Raw genomic sequence first — 19183 nt, forward strand, 5'->3', positions numbered from 1 at the left:
AACACACATTTTCAGATTATCCGATCCTTCAATATGAACGGCCTCTGCCGTCACAGGGTCTTGTGCGGCGGGTTCAACTGGGAACCAATATGACACACACACACACACACACACACACACACACACACACACACACACACACACACACACACACACACTAAACCTCTTGGTCACAAACCTACATAACATCAAAGTCACGGGAAAGAGGAAAAAACCCAGCTAAATATCTGTTTAATTCAAGTAGATATATCGTTTTCTGCATTTCACACCAGCTGAGGGCACAGCGACGACGCGTTAGAGAGGACAGGGTCCCGGTGTTAGTGATACTGCAGCAGTGGAACAAAACAGGGTGTGCAACCCTCACAAAAAGAGAGTCTCCTTTGCAAGCTCTGCCTAGTCCAGGTGAGCAACACATTGCTGTTAACTAAAGCATCAGAGGAGGCTTCACCAACCCTTTAATCAGTTTCTTTTAACACCCTTAAATGACAGAGACCTGCCCTGCATACTATCAACAGACACTGCACCCATGGCACTAAAGTGGTTTAACCTCTCCAGAGTTGGCAGCAATGTGAAGGGGTTAGAGTAATAAGGCACTCAGGAGCTGGTGCTGCCACTAGGCCCCCATCCTGGTTTTATTATACCCTCCCCCACACCCCAACGGCAACCTAACTCCTGATCTGCTGTAATGACATTCAAAGTCAGGCAGGACACAGCAGGAATCCACAACTTTTAATAAATACCAGCAGCTCTCAGCCATTATACCGAGTGGGTAAAGGAATCTGTCTGCCTGTGAACTCTCGCCACCCCCAGCACAGGGGCCCGCACTGCTGTTTTTTTGTTTTTTTAAATACCTAATTCTTTTTTTTCAAAACAAACAAAAAAAAAAACCAGAAAACCAAGGATGTACATTTTCTTTTGCGCCGGTAAGCACTTCTGTGGGGGGAGGGGGAAAACAGCCGCTCGAAGCACTTATTTGTAACGCGTTTCAAATTCCTGAAGGTCTTTTTTTCTTTAAACCCCACCTCCCCCTCCAAAGCCCCCCAAAAAAGACAACTTGCGCAAAGCCAAGTAATTCCAGCGCCAAAAGGAGGTCAGTGCGTGGCGTTTATACACATCCCGTGGGAACGCAGACACAGAGTGCCCGCTAGAACTATTGCTTTCACCACTCGTGCAGTTTATGCAGGAACAAAGCGACAGTGTAAGAGGGGGGAGAGAAACCGTCCCGAAAAACAAATATGTAATGTGACCCCGGACGGGGCGCTGCTTTCCCTGATCCCTCCCCCCCCTCACCCTGCAGATCCAGAGGGGAAGACGGGGCCTGCAAGTGTCCTGCGCTCAACGCCTTACAGCTGGAATCCCTCCATAGGAGCCTCGGCCTGCTGGAAGATGTACTGCTGTTGGGATTCGTCCACTTGCGGGGCCAGCTGGGCATCGTCCTCCTCGACCCCAAAGTAATGCTCGATCAGCTCAAAGGCCTTCTGGTAAATCTCCTGGTTGTCGTGGCTCTGCAGGAACTCTATTTTATCCAGACCTGGGTGGGAGGAGAGGAGAGAGGGGTAACACCCTCTATTAAGAAATACTGGATAGGAGAGAGGTAAGAAGGGGACAGAGTAGATGCTCCAGTATCAAAATACTGAAGGGGGGGAGGGAAGAGAAAGCGAGACCCTCTATAATTAAAATATTGGAGTGGATATGAAACACATGAAACCCTTAAAGAAACACTGGAGGGGGGAAGGTAAAGTGAAAGAAGACCCTGTATTACTATGTGCTCCCCTAGCTCTGCCCGCTCCCCCGACTCACCATACGCCTCTTCGATCAGCCCGCAGTATGGGTTAATGCCATTGCCCCCTTGCTTGGCCTCCTGCTCCCCCAGCCGCAGGATGTTCTCCAGCCCGTTCAGAGCCACTTGCACGATTTTGGAGTCCATGACAGTGAGAAGGTCACACAGGGGTTTAATGCAGCCCAGGTTCACAAGGTACCTAAGGCAGGCAGACATCTTTAGTACACCCGCTGGGATCCTATGTATATTCATTTTTATATGTATGCATGTATCTGTGTGTCACAGGCCCCCGCGAGGTACCTGATCTGCTCCTGGGTGCCCCCGGACGTGGCGTTTGTTATGGCCCACGCCGCTTCTTTTCGAGTACGGAACTCTGCTTTTTGTAGGATCTCGATCAGGACAGGGAAGATATTGGCATCAGCGACAGTCTGTGTGAGAGAGGGAGGTGAGGAACACACGAGAGAAAAGGAAGAAACCCATATGTCATGGAACAAGAACTACATTTCTGTTTCACCCCCCCCCCTTTCTTGCAGTTCTGCCCGTCAGTTTCTCATTCCCAGTTGCATGTGTTTGCCCTGTGCACACACACAGTGCCCGTGTGATAGACACAGCGTTATTTCCCCTGTCCCAGCAGCTTGCTGTATCAGAAATGCAACATTATTGCTACATGTTGTGGCTCCCTTAGATATTTCAGTGAGTTGCTATAGCAGCCCCAGCCTCTCTCTCAAATGAGCTAGTCTGCTTTCTCCCCCTCTGCTCTGCCCACAGATGGTCTGTCCCCAGGCTATCTTGCTACCCAGCATACATTGGGACTTCCTTTTCCACCTTCACCACCGGCTGAGTGAGTACCCTGCTGTAACTGCTCTAGTGGCAGGATTACCCTTTTCACCTGTCCTTAACTACAAAGCACCCACAGAGAGACATTATCTAAACACCAACATCTCTTCACAAGTGCCTGTCTTTATGCTGCTTTCCCCAAATAAAGTAAAGAAAAGAAACAGAACTTGTTGTGCTTTGAAAAGAGGGCCGAGTTGAATCTATCTGGGCTAATCATCTTACACATGACCCTGGCCTCCAGAATACCATAAGACGATAAAAAGAGAGGGATTGGTAAACACAAGCGAGTGAGAAATCCATGAGAAGCAAAGGGAATGAAAAACAAAAATGAGAGAGAGATGAAGTGAGAAACTTGAGAGCAGAGACAGAGGGGAAAAAGAAACACAGATTGGTGCCAGTGTCACCACCGAGCGTCAGACACACTGGGTCAGACTACCTGTATCTGGCTTCTGTTACCAGCTGTGATGTTAGAGATGGTCCAGCAGGCTTCCTTGCGGATAGATTCCTTCGGGCTGCTCAGAAGATGCAGGAGGCAGGGAAGAGCTGAGCAGTTCAGGATCACCTGTGAGGGAGGATGAAAGTCAGATTTAATCACCGACGGTAGGGGCAGCAGGGCACAGTATATTAAAAAGGTTAAGCCCGTCCCGTTACTCCTACCCGTCAAGATGGAGACCTATGTTACAGAGTCAAAATGGCTGCCAACCCCATAACAACATTATCCCCAGTTAGATAATCTGTGTATAGTAATTTATTATGCATTGGTGAGTACTGTGTAATTTCCATGTGACTCATTGTATGCTTGGCCCACCAACAATGGTTGAGTGGCTAGCACACAGCGAGTCAGGGGCTAGCCTTTGTGTTGGGCCAGGTGCAGTATCTCTGGACAATGGTAAAGTGGGGGTAGGGTGAGCCCTCCTACTGGGGACATACATACTGCAAAGCAGAGAATTGTTCTCTCCCCGGCAGCCAGGCGTCTACCCATGTGGGAAATATGGAGCTGTAATTGGGAACGGGTACGACCCAGGCCCGATTCCCATTGGTCAGTTCCAATTTCCCATGCTCCTGAAGTCCCGCCCCCAGGGGCTGTCCTTCAGCACCGTCACCGCCCACAGCCCTGATCGGTCCATCTAGTCGAGTCCCCGGATACTGATTGGTTCAGCAGAGGAGAGGACTCCGCTGATTGATCGGCACTCTGGTTTCCATATGGATGCCGGGACTCTATACAAGTCGATGCCGATCAGGGTTCCACAGTTGTTCTGGGCTGGTCTCTGTGTCAAGAGACCGACTGGTATAACTAACTGTGGACCGAGAGGCGGTCATACCAGTTATTTGCAGTGTTCGACAAATCTATACATTTGCACGCCCCGGGCAAGTGGATTTAACATCGTGGCGAGCTCCTATTGGCCCAAGCAGCACACGTGTGGTACTAGGTGGCGAGTAGATTTTTTTTGTTCGGCAACTAGATTTTTTGGTGATTTGTCGACTACTGTTTATTGGGATACTCTGGATGGATCAAGGCGGCATACTATGTAAGCTGGCTCCGGTAGCACCCAGCCCTTAGGAGTCCCCGTTTAACCTGAGTTGTGGCAAGTTATTGCTTTGGGGTTGTACATGTTGCTCCCCGGCTCCGGACAGAATAAACCTGCGTAATTTAGCAATCCCCGTTAAAAGTCTGGTCAACAGTGACGATCACAACCACCTCTATCTACTACACAGCATCTTAGACAGCTAGCTTCCTGGAGCAGAGATAGAAACCCTATGAATGGTGCTCTTATCCCTACAATGGTCTGTGCACTCGTACTGCAACATGGTAACAGCGGATGAATAAAAGCTGTGTTACTGATCTTTATATTGAACCCAAGGAGAGCAAAATAAAACCCCAGTGCAGCCTTCACACGTCTTGAATTATGTAAAAGTGCTGCTTCTATGGTCAGTGCAATCTAAACCGGGAATAAGTCAGGCGGTTACTATTCCACAATACAACAAACACTCCGGAAACAGACGGTTATCACGATATAGCTCATTCTGGATGTTATCACCTTGAGAACGCATGACCAAGCGCTTTATTGCCCTGGCAGTGGCTCTGAAACAGCTTACACAGGAGTCTTATAACACGTGGCCTGAGGAGGTGGACATTACCTTATGCCAACCAGTGTCTTATGAGCCATACACTAACAGCTTAGAGAGAAGCCTCATTGCATGTCGCGTCACACTTCTCACCTGTGTCTGGATATCATCTCCCGTTACGATATTCCCGACGGCCCTCAGGGCTGGAGAAGCTACTTTGTAGTCGTTGTGCCTGAACGATTGAGATGGATTATTAGCTGCACGGAAGGACAGGGAGGGTGCGAGGAAGGTGTCTGGGATTAAAATAACACCCTTTCCCAACGTCTTCTTCCTGCCCCCCCAACACAGACCCAGCCCTTTATTTTATAAACACTTTCCCTCTGTGAGACTTAAAAATGAGCGTCCAATCCGTTACATACGGGGGGGGGGGGGGGGAGAGGGTGAATCTTCGATCTGCTCGATTTTCCAAGCTGGGGAGCAGTGTGGGAGGAGAGCGCTCTCTTTTCCACATGACTATTGCAATGTAAAATAATGTATGTGCGGGTTTGAAGGGTTGGTGCTTTATAACACTGCTGACAGGAATGGGCAGATCTCTCCTAACTGTGGGGTCTGAGCTTGGACTACATTTGTTAAGAGACCCCTATGGCAGTGAACGGGTTTAATTTAAAAAAAAAGTTGTGTGTGTAACATTCAAAAGGCAGAGAAAGATGAGTGGGTAAGTGCTTTCATGTACTGTAATCCTGATGTGGAGTGCTGGAAGCAATAGTACCGGGAATAAGCTTGTCACTGCTAACTGCGTAATGTGGTCAGTACCCCCCTCTCCTGCACTTACATCAAGAGCTCCACCAATCTGCGGCAAACTCCTGAGTCTATGACCGCCTGGATCTTCTCATTGGGGCCGTCTGAGAGATAAGAGAGCGCCCAGCATGCGTCGGCTAGCAGGTCTGAGTCACTGCTGAACAGCAGGCGAGACAGCACAGGCAGGCACTGAGACACCTGGAGAGTGAGAGAGCGCAGAGTGAGAGAGCACACGGGCAGGCACTTAGACAGCACACAGAGTGAGAAAGAGGACGACGGGCAGACAGACACTTGGCGAGAGGGAATATGGATACAGCAGGAGATAGAGGACAGCGCGGGATAGTGGATGAAGACAGTATTGGCATGCTGAGAGACAGTGGGGGAAATTAGACAAGATCGCAAGTGTGTAGGTGGGAAAATGTAAAGATAAATAAAAAGAGAGAGGGGAGAAAGACAGAAAGGAAGAGATGGTGCGGCAGACCTTTTCAAAGTCAGGAGGGGGGCTCTTTCCTCGGCACAGGTTGGACAGGGCCCAGACTGCGTTCCTGGTCATGGTGAGACGGGTGGATTTGGTTAGGAGCCTGCGAGAGATGGGTACATTAAGTGGAGAACCCCTGTAACCACCAGATGACACATATCCTACTCCTGAGTGCCTTATTGCACTGGCAGTGTAGTAGTTCGCTGTGGTGTCCTATTGCATGTCCCCAATACGAACCCAACCCCTAAATGCCTTCTTGCCTAGTATCCCTTTCCTTCTCTGAAGACCTGAAACCTCCCCTGTCTCTCCCTTTCCCGTGCTCCCTCTCACACACACACACACACACACTCACGTGAGCAGAGGGGGGAGGATGTCACAGTTCAGCACATAGTCTCTGCACACGGAGCTGTCACCTGCGATGTTCCCCAGGGCCCAGACAGCCTGGCACAAACCGAGAGAGGAAAGGACAGCGAGGTCACAACCAAGGGGTGGTCCATACACTGGGGGACAACAGAATGATGGGGGTACCCACAAAAGGGTGCAGTGTGGGGTCACAAAGGGGTAAGAAGACATACTGAGTCGAGAGAGAGGGAGAGAAAAGGGCACATAAGGACAGGGAGCAGATGTCAATAGATACACAGGACCATGGAGGGCAAAGGAATAGAAATGACCAGAGCATCTTGGGGGGGAAGGGGGTCACGGAGGATGGGGTGCACAGAGGATGAGGGCTGGTGGACATGGGGACAGTCAGACCTGCTCCTGCACATCCTCATAGTCTGAGTTTAGCAGTTGGATGAAGATTGGCACTGCTCCGGCCTCAATCACGAACTTGGTTTGCTGCGAGGTCCCGGACGCAATGTTTGTGAGGGCCCAGGCTGCTTCGAACTGCCGGCAGAGAGGGAGGGGAGTCACTCACTGGTTCACACACTGCCACCCACCCGACACCTCCTCCAGAATCCTGCACTCCCCGCACCTTCATCGCACTCATCATCCACGTCACATGCTCCACCCACCGAAATCCTGATCCTTCACTTACGCACAAACCCAGGAACCACCCAGCGCTGCCACCCATTTACCTTCCCCCCGAGCCCTCCAAAATCCTGCTCCCCACCTGTAGCGTGTAGTTTTCGCTCTTTTTCAGGAACTCCACGAATCTTTCCACCACTCCTGGAGAGTTTATCACCTCGTCTATAGGGGGGTTTGGTTCTGAAACACGAAGAGGCGAGTTATGTAGTTCCCTGGTAGTTATCTGCCTTTGAAGTGGGGAAAATGGCTCAACACCAAGTGCCAGCTTTTGTCATTTTTTGCTCAAACAAAATAGTAGGAGGGGGAGTCCGTGGACTGTGAACAATGATGCTAGTCAGAGCTATGACTTATCAGATTCTCATTCTTAGAGGTCCCCGTAGTGAATATAAATATAAAATATTAACACAGGCACATGGGGAGAGGGAGACACTGCTCCCACAGCCTGTGAGCGAGGAGTCTGCACCAGGAGCGATCTGTTCAGCTCTGCCCCAAGTTACATTTCTGGAGTGGGTGAGGTAGGTGTTAAAGGCCCACAGTTGGCTGCACCTGACACAGGCAGCCCCAACTCCGCCATCCTGACACAGGCAGGATGCCCCCCCCCCCCTCTTTCTCACCTTTAGACAGCAGCTTGCGGAACTTTTGTGTTGTGGCCAACTGCAGGTCAGGGTCATCAGAGAGCAGCATGCCAACCATCTCCCGGGTAATGACACTGTCCTGCTGAGGTGACCAGGCAGAGCACAGAGTAGGAAAAGGCAGGGAAGAGGGAGAGCAGGTGAAGCACAGAAAGAGAGAAGTGAGAAAGTCCAGAGAGCGAGACACATGCAGTGAGTATATCTGCGTCAAACAATACAGAGCCTGAGCTCTGTGTCAACCCTTTCTTTAATGATAAAGCCCTTCCCTCCCCCCAGTCTACTACCCCAATTCTGATCAGCCTCCTCAGTGCAGGACGTACCCCAACAGTCGTGGAGCTGACGTAAGAGTCCATGAGGGGCCCATCAAACAGAGAATCTTCAGGGCCCAACTCCACATTTCTGCGTTTAAATAGCTGCATGGGGGAGACATCAGGGACTGGTTACACATACATTACACACCTACTAGAGAGAGTAGGGACATTACACAAAAACTGAAGAGATAGATCAAACACACACACACAATAGAGGAGACCATTTATAAACTAGAGAGACCAGTTATACATGACAGACTAGTTATATACACACACACACACACACACACACACACTATATACATATATACACAGGCTCGTTACAGACACATATAGACAGATAGGATATGTAGGCTAGAATTTGTGAAGGATATGTATTCCAATAACAGTCCAGTACACAGGGTACTATGTTTGTATGACCTGATGGCCATATATCCCTCCATATGACTCTGCGGTGTAAGGGACAAACTGTATCTCAACCCCAGCTAGCTCTGGCTGTGCCAGGCTCCCTCCATGTATTCTCCTCCATGTATATCTCTGCCGCAGCTCAGACTTTACTCTCCCCGTGTTAGCTTCATCATGACATCACTAAATTGCAAAGACATCACTGGTATATACCTGCTGCTCCCGCTTCTGCTTGCGAAGCTGAATCCCCTCCTCCTCGCGCCTCCTGCGCATCTCCTCCGGGTTCAGAGCTTTGTTCTTGTAGCTCTTCATGCGGCTGTTGTCCTTCCCCGGGCTCGCCATGGTGTCTGCAACACACACAGCCTGTTAACAACCTTCTATTATGTGCAGGGAGCAGGAAAGACCTCCTAACCCACTCAAAGTGTGAAAGTAACATAATTCAGCACAGCACCAAATATACTCTATAGCCAAGCTTATAACCTCGAGCACCCGGGATCAAACCCAGCCTATGATGGGCCACTGACCCTCTGCTACTGCTAATTCCTTTGCAGTTGCTCAGTCAGCTACTGTAAAAGCAACTTTTCACACTGAGACGCACTTCTATGCAAAGGCAATACAAATATGTAGGGTACATAATGGTATAAATACTGGCACAATGTTCACACTGAAGGAGTGGCAGGGGAGCCCAGGTTAAAAAGTCACAGTGCAAGGCGCGATCTCCGTCAGACACCAATACATAAACTGTATGGGGCAGCTGCAAATGTCTATGTACAACGCTGGATCCCGTGTGCTAAATTGTCATTGTGAAGCGCACTGAGGTCCACTGGGAGAAAAAAAGCTACAGGAAATAAAAGGTCATTATTTTATTGTGGTGTAGTCATTTTGAAAGATCTAAAACATTATCTAATGGATGGTCTGATTATTAATAATAATAATAATAATAATAATATTATATAAATGTTTTTATAATCCTTCCCTCTTTGAACCAGTAGCTGTAAACAGATTTACGTTATAATATGTATAAGGAGAGCAGCTCACCCCGATGCAAGTTAAATATGGCATCAAGTTGTACTTTGATGCAGATACACACTTATCCTACAAAAAAAATAGGGTTAGTGTTCATGTCCCACAGAGGGAGGCTCTCACCAAGGATCCATAAAGGAGGTTTAAAGACAACAACTAAAGACAAGTTAGAATCGCTGTAGAAATCGTATAAAAAGTTGCATATGACGAACACAAGAAAAACACAGCCCGTCCAGGGCTATCTATTTCTATATAGAGCTGCAATTGACGACATATCAGGCGTTACAGGGTTGAGAGGTGCACATATAACAAGTGAAGCACCTGTCCCACAGAGGTTACAGTCTAATATGCGCAGGTGTGTTAGGATTTTGTGGAAGCACGTCCACCCCAGACTCCATGTTAAGCGTTGAGCGCTGCAACCCAAAACAAAGTAATATATATATATATATATATATATATATATATATATAGACACACACAATCACATTTTAAGTTATGGAGGGTGAAAAGGGCAACAAGAAACCTGCACCGTATAGCATATAAAAAGATTACGTGTGGGCACATTCACATATCTTAAAACAGGTCTGCAACCCTGCCTTTCACCATTATCACCTAGCATACAGTGCTTCCTCTGCAGCAAGGTATTATGGGAAATGACATGCAAATGAGCACACCGTGTGACCTTTTGCCTGAAAAAAACCCATATATAAAAAAAAAATATATATATATATATATATAAATAAATATTACTGTGTGCCCATTTGCATGTCTTAGACAGGTCTATATCGATATAGATATATATCTACCCCTCATGACACACACACACACACACACACACACACACACACACACACACACACACACACACACACACACACACACACCTCCCTATAGAGGGGTAACTAGGGCGGGGTCACTGTCTCCCACCCGTGGGGATTGGATCTGCCTCTCTGTTGCCCGTGCTGCCTCTGGTTGTGTATTCTTTCCTACCACCTGGGATATATTAGCTGTCCCCTCTCTCACCCATGCTGTCCCCGGTGTGTCAGGGTCTCTCCCGGCTCCTCTGGGACAATATGTCTGACAGACGGAGGCCGCCGGGGGACAAACTATTAGGAAGGCGCGGAACAAGCGTGCGCGTCACCGGGAGCTGTGCGTACGCGTCACCGGGAGCTGTGCGTGCGCGTCACCGGGGGCTGTGCGGGCGCGTCAAAAGGTTAAAGGGCCAGGACCACATAAGGGGGAGAACTATAGAGCATCACTCAATTACCAACTTCACTGCTATATACTGGAGAACATTGCTCCACTAACCTCAGCAGTACTATATACTGCAGATCATCACTATATTTACACCTTCCCGCTCTATACGGCACAGAATTGCTCTATTAACACTTTCTGCTATATACGGCAGAGCAATGCACTAATAATGCCTTCCTGCTAAAAACTGCAACACGTCGCTATAATAACACCTTTCTGTTATATACTGCAGGGCATCACTATTAACCCCTTCCTGTTATATACTGCAGAAGATCACTCTATTACCCCCTTCCTGTTATATACTGCAGAACATCACTCTATTAACCCCTTCCTGTTATATACTGCAGATCACCGCTCTATTAACCCCATCCTGTTATATACTGCAGAGCATCACTCTATTAACCCCTTCCTGTTATAGACTGCAGAGCATCGCTCTATTAACTCCTTCCTGTTATATACTGCAGAACATCGCTCTATTAACACCTTCCTGTTATATACTGCAGTTCATCGCTCTATTAACCCCTAATTATTCCTGTTATATACTGCAGATCATCACTCTAGTAACCCTTCCTGTTATAAACTGCAGAGCATCGCTCTATTAACCCCTTCCTGTGATATATCCTCTAGATCAGGTGCCTCAAACTCAGTCCTCAAGGGCCACATTCAGGCCAGCTTTTATGGATTTCCCTGCTTCAGCTCAGGCAGCTCAATCAGCCTGGCCCCGGAAACAGAACATGAATTAAAAAATATATAAAAAATACCGCAACAGCACTAGAAGATCAAAACAATAAAGGTTTATTTAGTCCAACATGTACACACGTCTGTCTACATGTTGGACTAAATAAACCTGTATTGTTTGGTTCTTCTAGTGCTGTGCCGGTATTTTTGATCACTTTTTGTGATCTTCACTGACTTATCAATTACTTTTACCGAGCAGCAACTACCCCTCTGCTGATACGTTTAACCCACTACGTGTGATCATTTTGTTTACGAGACAATACCGTTCTGTGGCTAACTAAATGCTTTTATTTGTGCGAGCTTTCGAGATACACTGATCTCTTCTTCTGGCAGTGTTACATTGGATAAAGCAAAAAAAGGGTTTAACTTAAAAACAGTGCATCCTGGAATGTATCTGTGACTGAGGCCTATCCCTCCCCCATGTGCAGTATACAATGTATGACTTAAGATGTAAATCGCATACTGCACAGGGGGGAGGGATAGGTTTCAGTCACGGATAACATTCCAAGATGCACTGTTTTTGAGTAAAAACCTCTCTTGCTTTATCCAATGTAACACCGCCGGAACAAGAGATCAGGGTATCTCGAAAGCTCGCACAAATAAAAGCATTTCGTTAGCCACAGAACGGTATAGTCTATTCATTTTTGATTATTAAGCTCGGCTAACATGGTACAGATACGTCTACATCTATATCTCAGAGATAAACATAGCTGTAGAGTCACAATATAAAATGCCACATTTGGCTCAGTCTGACCCAGATAAACAGAGCTGTGAGGTCACTATAATACCAGGCCTGGCTGAACCTGTCCTGGGAGATCGGAGGATCATCCCACATAGCCTGTACCCCCCCCCCCCCCCCCCAGCATGTAATAAACACACATACAAAATGTCAAGAGTACAAAAATATGCTCTTCCTTTTAATTACACAAAAACAAAGCAATTGTAACAAAAATACACAGTTCTGGAGCAGGGAGGGTACGGGGGCATCAGTTCAACTTCTGTTCTGGCTCCGAACTGCCCGTGTAGGAATATGCTTTGCCCAGCACGATGCGGTCACGTAGCAGCTTGAAGAAGGCATAGTAATTGCTGAAGAGGATGAGAGCCAAGGAGATGGTGTGATGCCACTTCTCCGAGAACAGGAGGGAGTAGAGCTGGTAAAAGATCAGAGCTCCCTCCAGCGCCATTAAAAAGTTCAGGACCCGCAGCGGGTTACTGAAGAAAAACTGGAGACACCAGAGAAAAATCAGACCAGGTGGGTTACTTAACAATAGATGATCATCATTAATACATGGATATGATAAATATACATAATAATAACAAAAACATATTGAAAACACTGGGTGCTCAGCACTGTGAAACATTGCTTTGGTGCTGCATCTCTGCAGTTCTCTGGGGTGGGCGTGAGAATAAACAGAGGAAACATTAATAACTTCACCTCTGTTCTTTCCCACTCCCAGCCAGGGAGCTGCAGAGAGTCTAAACCCTGCGTTTAACTCATTATCTCCAACACTTAGCACATGGAGCTGCAGAGCTCTGGCTTTCCCCCCCTCTCTCCCCAAACATACACACTCCCTGCACAAGAAGCTGTAGTTCTGCTTTACTTCTCCCCCCTCCACATATGAAGCTGGTTTTGTAGTTCCCTGTTCCCAGTCAGACTTACATGGAAGCGGAAGTGAGACACGTCAGAGGGGACGGCCACATTGTAGTGACCAATTGCTTTGTAGACATTCTTGTTGTGCTTGACCAGCACCCCCTGTGGCCACATGCACTCCTCCATCCACCTGCCAAAAAAACATAGCCACGTATTGCAAGGGTTCATGGACACACCTGCATGTGTATCTGTGTGTGCACGTTCCAGACTTTGGCTGTTTGTGTGTGTGCATACCAGACTTTGGCAGCGTGTGTGTGTACCAGACTTTGGCAGTGTGTGTGTGTGCGTACCAGACTTTGGCAGTGTGTGTGTGCGTACCAGACTTTGGCAGTGTGTGTGTGTGCGTACCAGACTTTGGCAGTGTGTGTGTGCGTACCAGACTTTGACAGGGCATGCGTGTGCACGTACCGGACTTTGGCAGTGCGTGTACCGGACTTTGGCAGTGCGCGTGTGTGTACCTGACTTTGGCAGTAAGCGGGTGTGTGCGTATCGGAAAGTGCCTGTGTTTTACCTTATTCTGTGAACAAAGCTACACACAGTTAATCTGGGGGACAGAGCTTATAAAAAGACAAGTAAAGGGGAGCAAACTGTATTTATTCTTACTGAGCCCATCACTGCTACAGCAGTAATCATAATATAATCATGGTGTTTTCTTATAGGGTGCTGAAACCGTTCGTAGCCCTGTATATAACATTTTGCAGGCACCATGAGCCTGGGCCACTGAGAGGGAAAGTGACTGGTCTGGGGTCACAAGAAGAGGTGACAGACTTGTACCAGGTTCACTGACTTCACTGTCAGTTACTACATTACTGATTCAGCTCGTTCACTATGCAACATATTGGCACCAGCTTAAATATTCAGTAAATGAGGTAATCCTTCTCTTTAAGGATAAGGAGCCATAACACAGGATTTTATGGCAGAGATGTGCGGACATTCCTCAATAATCTGTGTTGTCTCACTGAGCTGATCCTCCAGAGATTTGAATCTATGTCCCTCAGGTTTGAATAACTCAGGGTGCTGTATTATAGAAAAAGTCCTCCTTTGCGCTGGGCCTCAGGCTGCTACCTTGGATATTAGAGCGATCTCTCAGCACCGAATCATGTGACTGTGTGCGTCTGTACGTGTGTATGTGCGTGACCGCCTTCCTACATGCTTCTGTGTGTGCACGCATGTGTCTGTGTGAGGGTGCGACACAATGAGATTCCCTTACGAATGCTGCAGCACGTTGGAGCACAGTGCGGGGTCCACTTTCTGCCAACAGCCCAGGTGAGCGGCTGCTTTGTGCATGAGGTCGCAGTATCGCGCGGGCAGCAGGTGCTGAGTGAGGATGACTGATGTGCTGAGGGAGACCTGCAGGAAGAGCTCACAGGACCAGCGCTTATCATAATATTGTGTGCTCTGTGCAGGGGGAAAAGAGAGATAGTGACACAGAGCACAGGGGCAGGGAGACACAGGTGACAGGATCAGTGACTCATACAGAAGCAGCGAGAGACACACACGAGGTTGGAGCAATGACACATACAGGTCACAGGACAAGTGACAGGCGATAGAAGCACTGAAACACTGTTCACAGGCAGTTACACGCGTGACAGAAGCATGGACATAAACTTCTATATATCCAAATTTCCTGGCTACAAAACTGGGGCAATATCAGAAGCACATCCATTGAAGAATAAACTCCCCATATAAAGGTGTAGGATTCCTTAGTTTTGCAGGCGGGAGACTTTATTTAATAACCCTGTAAATCTTTAGCTGTTGCTGAACTTCCTGTTTTTCTTATGTTAATGATTTTCATCTGGTTTGAAGCAGCAAGTTAAAGAGAATGCAGAGATGAGAAACAGTCGGTGACAAAGGGTTTATGCAGCTGTACACTATATGTGGACAGAGCCTCGCAGACTTATGTGTAGAACCAAACCTGCAGGAACCACGCACACATCTGATAACTGGATACACAAGATGAAGATTACAAGGTGTGTACAGTGATCTGCAAGGCCGAAGTGACAGCGTATTCACTTCTTAGCCAACAGATAAACTAAAAAGCCAACTGCTGATGAACTAACGGACAGCAAATGGTTAACAGTGCTTAGGACTTGCAGGTCGTAATGTAGAGTTGTGACTCAGGATGCCAGTTGCTTTGATATTGCAACGCCCCAGCTGTGCTCCTGCTGAATGTATTATTCATCTCTCATGGTCAGAGTCCTGTATGTTTAATCCAATATTTTCAAGAAAAGGCCTCCCCCGCCCCAACAACTTTTTTCCTTTTAGCACCCCAATTCTGTAATCACTGCAAAAAGTAAGATGACCAAAGAGTGGGGCAGGGTCCCCCAAAACATCCCAATTATGGATTCCACATAACTGTGCATATTAACTGGGTTATTGGTGCAGGTAAACTGCCATCTATCGCTCTCTTTTTATCACTCTATAATCTCCTTTTTCCACCTTCTGTAATTCTCACAATGCAAATATCTCTGCTATCACTCAGCCCCCCTTTGAACCATAATGAGCCCCGCCGGGGGGAGATGGGGGACATTGGTTGAATCCCTTTACAATGAGTTACAAACGATGGAGGAGGTAATGTGTCCTCCCCATGTTGTTGGCAGCTGGTACCTTCACAAACCACACGGGTACGAAGGCCACATAGTAGGCAGAGAGCATGGCGCTGAGCAGCACCTCCCGAACCCTCCAGTTGAAGTTCAGCTTCAGGTAATGCACCTCGCTGCGGATGAGGTCTGGGGACAGACAGCAGGCGTGTGTGGGCAGGGGCTCCACGCTGTACATGTGCCGTGTGTGTTGCTTCCACGTCTCCTGCAGGACCGTAAGGTAGTCCCGGCCTCCCCGCTCCGAGGAGCCCAGCTCTCCCCCTTCGCGGGGGCCCAGGCCGGACATGGGGGAGAAGAGACCAGACTTGCGGAAGTCACAGCTCAGCTGCAGGAAGGGGATGTACATACCGAACCTGGGGAGGACACAGGGGGTTACTGGGTGACAGACTGTCCCGTACACACCGACTCTACAGAGTTACTGTCTCTAGGGTGACACAGACAATCCCATATACACAGATCCCGCAGAGACAGATGGGTTATTGCATATTGGATGTAGCTGCACATTGTACATATGTTGCATGTATTGTGTGTAAGTACATGCAGTGTGCTTGCAATGTGTGTGTACATGTAGTGTGTGTAGTGTATATGCAGTGTAATTGTGTGCACGTTGCTGGCAGCATGCCTGTCCGTGCTCTCACACACTCACGGGTAGCACAGGAACAGCAGGTTCAGGAAGGAGTGTGTCCTGAACAGGTGGATAATGGAGCGACACAGACTCCAGCCCGTGCCCGTCAGCACCGCGAAACGCGTGACCACGAGGAGAAGCGAGTGTGGCAGCGAGGGCTTCCCGCCTTGTGAGGCCTGCGGGCAGATTAGGGGGGCACAGATAGTGAGCTTTGTTCTACCACCCTTCTCTTCCCCCCCTCCCCCCCCAATGTGTCGTGCTCACCTCCTTCACAATGGCTCCGATCAGCCTCCTCGCCAGCACAATGGTGGTGAGAGTCAACACGTTGAAGTCAATTAGGTGGAAGTTCTGCAAGGAAGGAGAGGGCAGCAGGACAGGGATTAAAAGAAGTGCTGTCCTGGTCTCAGGCTATTAAACCACTAGAGCAGCTTGCAATGCATCTCTTATACAGGCCCAAATGGGTTAAAAACAGACATAACCCTAATCACTTCCACTTTGGAACGACTGCATGTTCTGTAAGTCTTGTGATATTTGTGCTACTGTACAGTGCCAAGAAGTTACATGGGATTGAAACGCAAACGTTAAAACATCACAGGCTAAAACCATTGTTGTGAAGCTGGACGGCACCTTAGCACCTTTCCCAAGTTCCCAGTGTGCTTGGCACTCACCAGGGAGGTGTGTGAGGGGGGGTGCGAGGGTGGATACCACCAGACGGTCTTGTAGATGTTGATGTAGTGCACGAACAGGGCAATGAGGTGACAGAAAAATAGCTGCAGCTCAAACAAGAGGTTTCTCTCCACGGGGAGCTCCGGGATCTTACAGTGTCGCAGGGGGAGCACGTTCTGTGCAGCCAGCGGGGGACTGGACAGGCCTGTGCCAGAGCTACTCCTGGGAAAGGAAGAGAGTGGGGGCGAGAAGGAGGGCGGGAGAGAGGTGGATGAAATGAAAGAGAGCGAGGGGTTGAGGAAGAGAATGGAAAGAATGAGAAAGTTAATGAGATTGTAAGCTCTTCTGCCCAGTAAATCAAACTCAAACGTATCCCTCCTTCCACACAGACCTGCAAAGCACCACCAGTCTGACATTTACCCTTGTTTTGAAACGACAGGTCAGTTGTTGTGTTGTGCAGGGGCAGTAAAGTGAAGCCTCAGCTCCGCATTTGACACTTAATACACGTAATAACATTGCTTTCTTATAGAACTCTGAGACAAGAAGCTGAAACTGGGATTCAACCCGGAATTACTCGCTTCAAATCCGCCATTAACCACTAAGATACTCCTTTATCCCAAGGAGGAAAGAGTTACCCACACACAGAAGCGCTAGAAATGTAATAAGGCACTCTGTAAGGAATGATATATATGTTATATCAGCGCTCTTAGCAGTAGTACCTGCAATAAGGCACTCAAGGTAGGGTTACAAATGAGAGTATATAGGTTACCACTTCAGGTTACATTACGTGGAGTGGTATAAATGCAATCAGGCACTGCAGGCCCAAGGGCAGCTCAGGGTTGAGTGCAGGTTTCAGTGAGTAGCTAGCTGTACCTGGCACGAGATCTCATTCCACTGACAGATGAGGCCCCCCCATGCATAGGGCCCCCCGCTGCTCCCGGGTCACAAAGGGGGGTCCGGCAGTAGGACGTCCTGTTAGGGCCCCTCCGTCCGCCGGCCATGTCTGGGCTCAACTCCTGTCCCAGCCAGTGAGGTCACTGCTCCTGCATGTGTGGGAGACCGGCATGCTGCAGTATAAAGCAAGACAGAGTATGACACACATGCAAACACAACACGCTCTATTACAGGAAACACAGACATATTTACAGCTGCCCCAGTTATATAGCCCAGAGGGGCAGAGGCATTAAGGCACCCAGGAAGGGTCAGCCTCAGTTTAACACCCCCAAGAGTGATATAAGGCATCTAATGGGGGTGACCCTCAGGATATAACACCCCCAGGAATGGTACAATATAATAAAGCACACAGGAGAGGGCCACCTTCAGGATATATCACCAAGAGTGGTATAAAGCAATAAAGCACACAGGAGGAGCATCCTCAGCATATATCACCACCAAGAGTAGTTTAATACACCCAGACACCAGGAAGGAGAATCCAAGGATTTTATCACCCTCAGTAGTGGTAAAGCAAAGCAAAGCACCCAGAAGATGGCATCCTTAGGATATATCACTCTCAGGAGTGGTATAATGCAATGTGGCACCCTTGGAACATATCACCCCCAGGAGTGGTATAAGGCAATGACCCAAGAGGTGGGTCATCCTTGGGATATTTCACCCCCAGGAGTGGTATAAAGCAAGAAGACACCCAGGAGGGGGTTATAGATCAGTGATATATAGACTGATGTTAACTCCTTACTGGGTAACAGGCAGTAATTGCCCCTCCCCCGGGATAACAGACAGTCATTGCCCCTCCCCCTGGAGGTAACAGGCTCCAATTTCCCCAGCCTCCGCCTCCCTCCCCGTATCCCCCGGGCGCGGCCCCGCGCTGCCGGTCACTTACCACTGCTGTCCTGCGGGAGCGCGCACTGTGTCAGGGAGGTACGGGGGCGCGCAGAGAGGGCCCGGTTGAAGGGGCGGGGTTTGCGCTGGGCGTGATTAGGTCAGACGCATGCACGACGACATGGAGGCAGGGCATGACACGGGGAAGGCTATAAGCCACTGAGCATGCGCAGGCAGACCATGTGTCTTGCCAGATGGAGAGGCGGGGCCAAGGACAGAGGGGATTGGCTAGCTATCATCATCATCATCATCAATCATCATCACCATCATCATCATGAACCACTGCTGGATGAAGGCCTCCTTAATGATCTTCCAGGCACTGAGGGTACAAGCCTCTCTTGTCCATGTTGCACCCACAAATGTTCTGATTTCATCCTCCGATCTTACCTTTGGTCATAGTCTTGGTCCTTGAATCTCTCTTAGGCTGAGATTATGGTGCCGTGTCGCTGCGTGCAT

The 19183-nt window shown here is 48.5% G+C and overlaps 2 protein-coding genes across 5 annotated transcripts; both read right to left on the bottom strand.

Moving 5' to 3' along the window:
* Positions 1–212: 212 nt before the first annotated feature.
* Positions 213–10509, bottom strand: KPNA6 (karyopherin subunit alpha 6). Of its 3 annotated transcripts, XM_075604671.1 has the most exons (15): positions 10381–10492; positions 9373–9429; positions 8548–8681; positions 7939–8031; positions 7601–7703; positions 7072–7166; positions 6714–6845; positions 6313–6401; positions 5964–6063; positions 5517–5680; positions 4838–4916; positions 3054–3179; positions 2077–2208; positions 1801–1975; positions 213–1531 (listed from the first exon to the last, which is right to left on the bottom strand). In XM_075604671.1, exons 3-15 carry the CDS (start codon positions 8674–8676, stop codon positions 1344–1346), a joined length of 1605 nt encoding a protein of 534 aa, XP_075460786.1. In that variant the 5' UTR covers positions 8677–8681; positions 9373–9429; positions 10381–10492; the 3' UTR covers positions 213–1343. The 3 variants fall into 3 exon arrangements, with proteins under 3 accessions (XP_075460786.1, XP_075460785.1, XP_075460784.1); XM_075604670.1 differs by lacking the exon at positions 9373–9429 and having other exon boundaries at positions 7601–7700; positions 10381–10509; XM_075604669.1 differs by lacking the exon at positions 9373–9429 and having other exon boundaries at positions 10381–10509.
* A 1729-nt stretch (positions 10510–12238) lies between these two features.
* TMEM39B (transmembrane protein 39B) lies at positions 12239–18886 on the bottom strand. 2 transcript variants are annotated; one of them, XM_075604672.1, is made up of 9 exons: positions 18729–18886; positions 17765–17958; positions 16894–17113; positions 16490–16573; positions 16247–16401; positions 15608–15953; positions 14211–14398; positions 13010–13130; positions 12239–12572 (listed from the first exon to the last, which is right to left on the bottom strand). In XM_075604672.1, exons 2-9 carry the CDS (start codon positions 17890–17892, stop codon positions 12336–12338), a joined length of 1479 nt encoding a protein of 492 aa, XP_075460787.1. In that variant the 5' UTR covers positions 17893–17958; positions 18729–18886; the 3' UTR covers positions 12239–12335. The 2 variants fall into 2 exon arrangements, with proteins under 2 accessions (XP_075460787.1, XP_075460788.1); XM_075604673.1 differs by having other exon boundaries at positions 17765–17934; positions 18729–18879.
* Positions 18887–19183: the final 297 nt, after the last annotated feature.

This window comes from Ascaphus truei, chromosome 6 (genome assembly GCF_040206685.1).
Source record: "Ascaphus truei isolate aAscTru1 chromosome 6, aAscTru1.hap1, whole genome shotgun sequence".
NCBI lineage: Eukaryota > Metazoa > Chordata > Amphibia > Anura > Ascaphidae > Ascaphus > Ascaphus truei.